General features: G+C 55.3%; 1 protein-coding gene across 1 annotated transcript; it reads right to left on the reverse strand.

Annotated features, from left to right (window-relative positions):
• Positions 1-696: 696 nt before the first annotated feature.
• On the reverse strand, positions 697-1,880 carry LOC101656372 (gap junction beta-5 protein). Its single transcript, XM_004704984.2, has one exon. It carries the CDS (start codon positions 1,872-1,874, stop codon positions 1,062-1,064), a length of 813 nt encoding a protein of 270 aa, XP_004705041.1. The 5' UTR covers positions 1,875-1,880; the 3' UTR covers positions 697-1,061.
• Positions 1,881-10,213: the final 8,333 nt, after the last annotated feature.

Below are 10,213 nucleotides of genomic sequence, written 5' to 3' on the forward strand. Positions count from 1 at the left end.
AATACCTGGTGGCACAGGGCCAAGCACAGCCTCAGTGCCTGTGTCTAGGGCCCGCCCCCTCTGGGACCCTGGAAAGACCTGCAGTGAAGCCTGAGCGTGTCCTGTAAAGGGACCAGAGGGGCCTCGGGCTGGTCCCAGCGTCAGGACAGTGGAAGTTAATGTGCAGTCAGGGAGGGCCCTCTGCTACCTTCCCCACAGACTTGTATTAAATGCTTCCTGACACTAATGATTAAGATTTATGTGGCCTTTTCCATTCAGCTAAACCCTCCCACAGCCCTGAGCTCATCCCACTTCACAACCACCCTGCGGGATAGATCTAGTCACCCCTGTTTGAGAGAAGCTGAAAGCACTTTCCTGGGGTCCCAGTGAAACTCGGATGGGAATCTCGTGCCTGACTTAGCCTGTGCTTTCCCCTGCAGCCCCCAGCCCATCACAGACTAAGGCATGTTCTCTTTGGAGACCACCCAGGGGCCTAGAACTATACCTGGAGAGAAGGGGTAGCCTTGAGTATGGGCAAGTCGCATGGCTCCCAGGAGTGCTGGGCACCCCTTTTCTGGAGGAGAGGATGACGCCTCATCTGTCTGGATCAAGAGCAGCCCTTTGTAGGACCAGAGGGATTGTCATATAGACCTGTAAAGGGCACACATGTCAGAAGAGCACAAGGACATGTTGGGTGAGCGAATGAATTGGCTTTTATTAAGCTCTGACCATAGGCCACACACGTGGAAGGCCTTTGCCTGAATGTTCTCTTATTAAACGTCCCTCACAGCAGCCCCGTGAGGTAGGCACCAGTATGTCCGTTTTACAGAAAAGGAAGCTGAGGTGCCAAGCACCTCAAGCCCAAACAGCTGGTGTAAGTGATTGGAGTGGAGGAATAGGGATTTGATCCCAGACTATCTGACTTCTCTCCGTGAGCTGCCCCGTCCTTTCGGCTCAGCTTCCCCGACGACTCAGGCTGCCCCTCATCAGCACACTCACTGATGGGCGTCCACTGAGGCAGGCAGGGCTGCTGCCGCCTTCCCATTGCAGCCCTGCTGTGCCAGTGCAGTCCGGCCAGCTCCTCACAGAATGGTTTTCTTCACCTGGTCCCGTGGGCCGTCTGGTAAGAGCGGAGGATACGTGTCTGGGCCCAGAAAGATGAGATCACCCGAGAGAAGGTCATCCTGCTTTCTGGCATAGCCCGGGGGATGCTCCAGGTACTGGCCTCCGGCTTTCCTGGCTGGTAGGCACTCACGGCACCGCTTGGTCACTAGGTAGGCGAGCTCCACCAGGTTGAGTAGGATGCAGATGACGGCGGTGACCACCATAAACAGGGTGAAGATGTTCTTCTCGGTTGGCTTGGAAATAAAGCAGTCCACCACATTGGGGCATGGAGCCTCGTGGCACTTGACCACAGGAGGAAGGGTGTATTTGGGGTAGAAGGAATGGAACAAGTAAAGGAAGGCAACATCCACGCCGGCCTTGAACACCAAGCTGCAGACGTAGGTCCACCAGAGCCCACCCCTCTTCTTGCCGGGGTCTGGGTAGAGGCGCCCACCCCCCTCCCCCGCTGCCTCTCGGTGCTTCTTCTCCCGAGCCTCGCGGTAGGCCACGTGCATCACCACCAGCAGGGAGGGGCAGGTGACCAGGATGAGCTGCAGGGCCCACAGGCGCACGTGGGACACGGGGAAGAACTCGTCGAAGCAGACGTTGGAGCAGCCGGGCTGGCGGGTGTTACAGTCAAAATCCTTGTGGTCATCGCTCCACACACGCTCGGCTGTTACCAGGTACACCAGCACGCGGAAGATGAAGACGAGAGACAGCCAGATACGTCCGAAGGCTGTGGAGTATTTGTTCACCCCACTCAGGAGACCCTCGAAGACCCCCCAGTTCATGGTGGGCCCACGCGCCGGCCACCGCTGTAGGGAAATGACAAGCACAGTTGGTCACGGAGGGAGAATGCTCACCTGGAGAACTTTCTAGGCAGGTGTCATCATATTTGACCATTCCAACCACCTAAGAGCTAGGTTCTATACATTCCCCATTCTGCAGACGAGGACACTGAGGTCCAGATGGGTGATACAAAGGTCATCCTCCTGGGAGGTGCTGAGTTATTATCGGAGTACAGCTCATAGAGCTAGAACCCAGGGCAGGCAGGCGAAACAAGGAACCACACGGTGACAACCTGTAGGGGCGGGCTCTCTGCCTTTTCCCTCGGCCTAAGGCTTGGCTTCTTCCTCAGGAGGCCAAGTCTTGGGAAAATGTCTGCCCTCCTCTCCGAGCACTGCTCTCTGCCCTTGCCCCATCCCATTGAAAGCTCCAGTCCAAACCAAGGTCAGCTCCGGCAGTGCAATGGCTAAGCAGCTGCTGCCCCTGTGAAGATGTGGCAGTCTGGGTCCATAAAGGCCACGACCTTGGACATCTCCCCCCCACCCCCATCCCCGCAAGGCCCAAGGGTGAGCTGACATGGACTCCACAGTGAGAGGTGGTCTTATTTTGGGCCTGCTGGGGCAGGTCACTGGAAACCAGGTCAATGGCGACCAGCTGAAGGGTGGAATGCAGAGCTATGGCTCTTGTCATACAGTACACTCCCCAGGGGAGGCAGGTCTTCCAGTGGTTCCCAAACTGGTGTTCCGTGGCACCCTGCTGCTAGATCATGTGCTCAGAGGAAGAGGAGGGAGCATTCTGTGTTCAGGAGCAAACGCTGGGCTTAGCAGAGTGACCCTGGTCCCTTTAGTGGGCTCTGCTAACAAATCCACACAGAAAGTCTCCCGAAACAGTCCCAGGATAGGTGGCACTGCCCACACTGCTTTGATCACAGTGCCCTTCCTCTTCCTGTGGGACCACCTCCGCCTGGCAAGGGGCGCCTGGCGAGGGGCGGCACGGGAAGTGGCACGCTGGGTGCACGGGCTCAGCTTCCCACCTCTTGTCACGGAAAGGGACTGCTGTGCAGAGTACGCGGGGCCAACCTTCTCCTCTGGGTTCCTCTGCACCCTGCCCTGCACCCAGTGCTGGCCCGAGCCCATGTCATCTACCATGGAGGAGCAGGCTCATAATAATAGACCCAAGAGCCTTTGTGGCATAGTGGGCTATGCATTGGGCTGCTAACCACAGGGTCAGCAGTTCAAAACCATCGGAGAAAGATGAGGCTTTCAGCCTCCGAAGCCCACAGGGGCCGTTCTACTGTATCCTACAGGGTCCCTATGAATCGGAATCGTCTCAACGGCAGTGGGTTTGGTTTTGGGTTTAGACCGTATCAGGCACTGCTGTAAGCATTTTGCATGAACGAATGCACTGCTCCCTGGTAGCAATCTTATGAAGGAATCTGATATTTTTTGCTTCCCAATTTGCAGGTGAGGAAAACAGAGGACAGAGAAGGGAAGCGGAATTGCTTGCAGTCACACACAGCTCATTCAAGGCCAGGCCAGGGTTTTAATGCTGGCCCACGGTTCCAGAGCCCACGGCCGGGGTCTGAGCCCCCTTCCTTGGAGCTGTCTGTCCAGTCTGGGGTCCCAGCCTACTCTGCCTGGCTGATCCCCGGGTGTGTGAGGGAGGCTGGCGATGTCTCTGCCTTCCACCCTGTGTCTCTCCGGCAGTCTCATTGCCTCTGCGTCTACACCACCTACACTTGGATGTGGGGCCACTGCTGTGAGTCATCAGCTTGACTGCTCAGTCCTGCCTTGGGTGGGGAAAGGCTGGCAGCTTCTCAGGAACGCCCAGAGAGGCCCTGTCCACAGCCCTTGCCCCCGCAACCCTGGGGCTCTAGGCCCCACCCAAGTGGGGCGGGGCAGAAAGGGGCAGTGCTAGTCTCACCAAGCTGTCCTCCCCGCTCAGCTCCTGGCCCCCTCCTGCGCCCCTCTCCTACTCACTAGTCCTGGTTCTGGGCTGGGAGTGCAGGAAGAACCCAGGACCCAGAGAGGGGAGCCGGACATTCCTCTGCCATTCAGACCCTGGGTGGCATATGTGCCAGTCCCCTCCTCCTCCCGCCCCACCAGAGAAGACTGCCCTGTGGGACGCTGAGGGCAGGGCCCATCTGTATCCAGATGCCCTTACCTGAGCAGAAACTCCTCAGGGCTTTCTGGGCGAGGACCCCTGACGTTGTGGTGAGACTCAGCAGGCAGCCGGCATTCATGTCAGACCAGGGAGGGTTTCTCAGGAGGCCTGCCTCTGGGAGGGAGCCTGCCCAGCGCCCAGCAGCCTGGGTGTGCCCGCCTGGCCCAGGAGGAGGAGCTGTGGGCAGACTGCCTATGAGGAGGGCCTGGGAAATTAGGAGTTGACTCCAACCAGGGAACTGGGCTCAGAATTCTAGTAACCCTGGGGTGGGTGAGGGGGAGGCACAGGTCTACTCTGACCTCTTCTCCTCTTCCCATCCGGGCTTGTGAGAGGTGAAGGCGAGGCCGTGCCTGCCCACATAGCCCACTCTGGAAATTCTCTGCTGCTTCCTCCAGAGACGCTGTACGGATTCCATGGGCTGTTCTCCAGCTCCCTCGGTGGCCGCCCGTTCTCATGGCTTCTGTGACAATTGCAAGCTCCCTGATCCCAAACTCTCCCCAGTCCAGACACTTTCCTGGATGCCTGTCCCCAACCTTCCTTCCCCATTACAACTGCAATCTGCCTGAGGGGCCCCGTAACCCCACCTCTGAAGACCCCGGCCCTCACTTCTGGAGCCTCATCCCCCTCCATCTGGGCCCCATGCCCCGACAACCACAGCCTCACACTCCTACATCTGGAGGCCCTTCTCCACCCCTCCATCCGTAGCCCCACACGCTTATATCAGGAGCCCTGTCCTCTCTATATCTGGAGCCTCCTACCCCTATCTCCGGAACCTCACACCTTGGGACTACTTGCTTTAAATGACTTAGGGTCCATCTTCGGGCTTCCATGAGGGGCCTTGGTGGCATAGGGGGTTATCCATTGGGCTGCGAACTAGAAGGTCAGAAGTTTAAACCCACCAACTGCTCCCCAGGAGAAAGATGAGGCTTTCTGCTTCCACAAAGACATCCAGGCCCAGGGGCAGTGGATGCCGTTCTGCAGGGTGACTGTGAGGTGGAATTGACACTGTGGCATGGGTTTTTCTGAGTCTGGGCTTCCGAGAGCTGCCTCCTGGCTGTGACCCATCAAACTGCACCAGCAGAGTGAACTTCATCCAGCTTCTTCCAGGGATGCTGGTGCATTGAATGACCATATGGGCTCACCCAAATGGATAGTCCTAGGGACTAGGATGAACAGGACAGCCTTTGAGCCCCAGGACCCCCCAGACTTGGCCTTGAATGCCAGCTGACATGACTGTTTTGCTAGAAAGTCTCTGTTGCACCTCACGACCTTCAGAAGCCACCAAACAGAACCCCGTCTTTTTTGCTACTGAAACCTAGTTCACTCTTTGCACCCTAACAACACATGTGAGCTGCTACACAGGACTCACACTCCCTTCTGCACACACAGCCCCAGCTCCTCCCAGTCCACTCCCCGAGTTCCCTCCCCAACTCCAGACAGCTGGCCACCCTTTCCCCAACAGAGGCACTGCTCCCTACCCCAACTGCACACACACACTGGCCTTTCCACCCAAGACTTGTTTTCAATGCATGAGGTCCCTACTATGTGCTGGGTGCTGTGCCAACAAGGTGAAAGAGATCAGAGAATTGGGCAGCCTCCTGGCTTGGGAAGGACAGGCGCACTGCTGTAAGAGTGGTCTTGCCAGTGAGCATCAAGGAGAAGGGCTTGGACCGGTTGAGTCCTGTCTAGAGCAGGTGCCTCACAGTCTGATGGAGGGGGGCAGACGTGGAGTTAGGCAGTGGAGCCCTACATCAGCGCCCACACACTGCACCTGAAGTCCGACATCTCTTCATCTGGAATCTGACCTTCTGCACCCCAGACAGCAATATCTGGAACCTGAGGCCCCAACTCGGAACTGCCTTGCAGATGGAGCCCTGCACCCCGATACCTGGAGCCTGACACCTGTCTCGCTGGATTCCCACACACTGGCATCCGGAAGCTGTAGTCCTGGATTTGACTCTCACGTCTGCTGCATTTTGGTCTTGGGCAGTCTACCCAAACCCGTGTGAGATGATGTCTGTATGGAGCCTCGGGGGTTGTGAGGGCACCCTGGGCTCCAGGCAGCGCAGGATGGAGGCGCAGGCTGAGTGCCCGAGTCCCTGCTTCCTCACTGTGGTGCCTCTGTGCCATATTCATCAAGCGGAGAAAATAACAGCGCCCACTTGGTAGGGCTGCTGGGCTGACAGGCTGAGCTCACAAAGGTCAGTGCCTAGAACAGTGGCGGTGGCACAAAGGAAGCCCTTTAGGGGACCACCTGGAATGTGGGTGAGGTGCCTGGCACAGGCCTGGCATGTGGTGGGGGCTCTGTGCCACTTCTCTCCATTTTCCTTATTCTTACACACTCTCCTTGCGACGTGGAGGAGGAAGAAAGGGAGGGGCAGACAGACACACTCACCAGGGAAAATCTCATTTGGATGCATGTTGTCTTTGGGTTAAAAAGGCGAAACCCCAGCCAGCCAGAGACTGCGTGGGGAGGCGGGCGAGGGCAGGCGGGGGGCGCCCGGGGAGGGTTTCTCATTAGCGCTCAGACACAGCCTGTTGGCCTAATTAACTTCCAAGATGCCCTTTATCAGCAGATCACACAGGGCTGAGATTCATCGGACAGTGGGCCTTCCACAAGCAGGCACGACCCAGTTCCCCATGTACATAGTGCTACGTACAGACATTCTTACACAGATACTTGTACCGTTACACACACAAGACATTGTGTTTTGTACTCACCACTGGACTCCTGATGCTCAGAATAGTGCCTGGCACCTAGTTGTTGCTATTAACTCTGGCCCAGTGCACGACAACCCCACTGACTGACAACAGAACAAAGCCCTGCCTGGTCCTCTGCCATCCCATAACAGTGGATTAAGCTATTGTGATCTATAGGGCTTTCAGAACTTTGCCAGGTCTTTCTTCCGCGTCCACCCTAGTCTGGAAGCTTTGTGGCATCGTGGCAGCACACAAGCCTTACATGGTAAACAGGTGGAGCTTTGCATGGGCGTATTGGCCAGCAATGGAATCTGGGTCGCCTGCATGGATGGGGGAATTTTTATCTCAGTTACCCAGTGCCTCTGGTGATTATTAAGCCTCAACTGATATTTCCTCCATGAATGACTGTGGAATGCATGCATCCTTCAGAGACAGAGGCACATCTACGTCATCCAAAATTGCCATGTCTGGGAGAGGGAAGACACTCAAATGGGCCAATTATAACATGTTGAGACCCGCTACAACAGACCTGTATCATAGAATGGAGTGCCATCGTTCTTCCCTGTCTGAAGGAGACTCAGACCAAGTGGCATCTAAGTGGGTCTTGGGGAACGTGTAGTTTGCCGAGGAGCTGAGGAGAAGGAAGGGCTTTTGAGGCAGTAGACACGGTGGGTCATGCAGCACTGGGAACGATGATGGAAGAGAGCCAGAGGGCGGCCAGCGGTGGGGAGTCCGCACGGCGTGGTGCCTGAGGGAGGGACCCACAGCACTGCGCCAAGGACTGGCTTTGTCCTTTGGGCAGAGGGAGGGATGGGGAGTTCTAAGGAGCCTCGGTGGTGTCCTGGCTCTGCATTGGGCTGGGATCCCACGAGGGAGAAAGACTGAAGCCGCATTTGGGTCAGACTAGGATGTTTAGGAAACTTCCTCTGATCGACAGAAGAGACTGGATCGAAGGGACTTGTGACATCCTTTAAAAAAAATTGTAATGACGTAGGCCAGGGTTGAAGATGGGGGTTAGAGTTGAGAAGGAATTCAGGGCCTGGTGCTGGGGATTTAATGGATGGTAGGGCCACTGGCAGACAGAAGGAATACCAGCCCCAAAGCAGGTTGTTTGGTGTGGTGGGGAGGTAAGGAGCAGATTCTTCACCGCCGCTGGTGGAGTGGAAGAGTCCGGGCTATGTGAGCCCAGTGTCAGGGCGTGGAGGAAGGTCAGCCAAGTGGACTTTCTGCTGCCAGTAGGTGGCAGCAGTGGCTGGGGACTTCGGAGGGCTCAGTCCGGAGGAGAGGGTGGTGGGAGCCACAAGGACCCTACAAGGGGGCCTGCGGAGGGTATGTGAGGGGGGAAGAGAAGAGAGTCCAGGCAGCATTGGTAGCTCTGACATTTTAGGAAACAGGCGGGGAAAGAATTACCTGGAGGGAAAAGAGCCCCAGTCAGGAATAGAGAAGCCCAGGCAGGCGGGAAGAGGGAAATGGAGGAGCAGTCATCTAAGGAGCCACCTGCTATACAGGCCAGGACGCTTGGCAGAGGTCACTAGTGATGCTTGTCAGAGTAGATTCAGCAGAGCAGAGAGGACAGAAGCTAGAGGGCAGTGGGTTGAGAAAGTGTAGATTCGACCTTTTTAGAGCATTTTCAAGGGCAGGGCAGAAGGCAGCAGGGCTGAAGGAACTTTGTTTCTTCTGAGGAAACCATGACAGATGTACAGAGGGAGGGCAGGGAGCCAGTGGAGACCCACTTGATGTATACATGAACTCTGCTTTATACCAGTGCCTTAGTAGTCTAGTGTTGCTGGGGCAGAAATGCCACCAGGAGGTGGTTTTCAAGAACAGACATTAATTTTCTCACAGTTTTGGAAGCTGAAAGTTCAAATCGAGATCTTGGCCACATTGATTACTTCCTTATAGGTATTTGGGGGTGTTTTTTGGTTCCTGTGTATGTGTGTGTTTATCTATGATGTTCTTCATATAACTCTGAAGTGATTAGGTTTATGATTCACCTCACACTAGTATGACCTCAACTGATAGATTACATCTTATTGGTTGCGTTTGTGAAGGTGATCACACTACTCATTACATTAGATTACATTATGCAAAGTGATTATGTTATATTGCATCCATAGGTATAGGAATTAAGATTCCAACACATACTTGGGTTGTTTTTTTTTTTTGGGGGGGGGGAGTGGGCACAATTCAATCAGTAACAAATGGTCACCCCCTGCCCTCTGCTTTTCTCTGGTTCTCCAGCCTTGACTTGACTCTATCACCTCTCACCCCTCACATCAGGCAGTTGGCCTCAGAGTGACCTCTCCCCAGAGGCCCTGTCCTGGGAGATAGTCCTGGTCTCCCTGCTAGGCCTGCATCCTGCGTGTTCTCTCTGTCAGTGGGTGTGAGGTGGGTAAGAACTGGAGAGTCTTATGGAGCCCAGCCCTTCGCTAGGGCTCCCTCCTGAATGCATTTAGCAAAGAGAAGTAGAGGTGATCCTATCTGTTACCCACTGATAACCATAAACACAACTGCTTCTTAAAGCAGATTAAACGTTTGGTTCTGTGGGAAGCTAGGTGGTCACATGGGACCAGGATGCCAAGGGTGTGCCTACACACCTCACCATGGAGAAGTGGAAATGTTGAAAAATAGGATACTACTCCTTCCGTCAGCCTCATGATGTAGCCCCTGCTCTGAGCCAGACACCAGGGCAAACGCTTTACGTGCATCATAAATGTCATAATAATTCCCTGTCCAATCAGCCCAAGGGTTTTGCTCCTTCCCAATCAGTTCTCTACACACAGCAGGGCCATCTTTTGAAAATGCAAATCATATTAAGACTCTGCAGTCAAAGGCCTTCAGCGGCCACTCTTTCCCCTAGAAATAAAAACCCATGCTGCTAATCGGGACTGTAAATCCCTGCGGGATCCAGCCTCGGCCTCCTTCCTTGTCCTCCGCCTCTTGCCTTTGAGCTTTGCTCTCCAGTCAGGCTGGCCTTGAACACAGGAAACCTCCCGTCTCTGCCCATGCTCAGGGACTCTCCCTCACTTCTCTGAGCTTGCCTGCACTCCAGCTCCAGACCCCACTGTCACTGCTCCGGCCTCAGGGGCGCCTTCCCTGCTCCCCACCTCCCGCCCAAGGAGGTCGGGTTCCAGGTCATGTGTTCTTATCTCACCTTCTCCTTTGTGAGCTGATCCTAGGTGTATGATGCCATCTCTCCGTCTCCACACTCTGGTCTTCAAGAGGATCAGGACTTGGAGGTTGGGCCAGGAGCACCCGTTTCCTGCTCTCCCTGCACCAGCTGACACAGCACCTGGCATATTGTCGTTGCTGTTGATTGCTGTCCGGTCAGCTCTGACTCATGATGACTTTCTGTATCAGACAGCCGAATCTTCACGATCACGGGCATATTGGAAGACCTTGGTTGTGGCTCTTGTGTCGGTCCCCCTCCTTGAGTTTGTTTTGGTTGGCCCTTTGCTACTGGACCAAATATCATGTCCTT

The sequence above is a fragment of the Echinops telfairi genome, unplaced genomic scaffold, assembly GCF_000313985.2.
Source record: "Echinops telfairi isolate 266 unplaced genomic scaffold, ASM31398v2 ScPeMD7_7457;HRSCAF=8495, whole genome shotgun sequence".
Classification (NCBI taxonomy): Eukaryota; Metazoa; Chordata; class Mammalia; order Afrosoricida; family Tenrecidae; genus Echinops; species Echinops telfairi.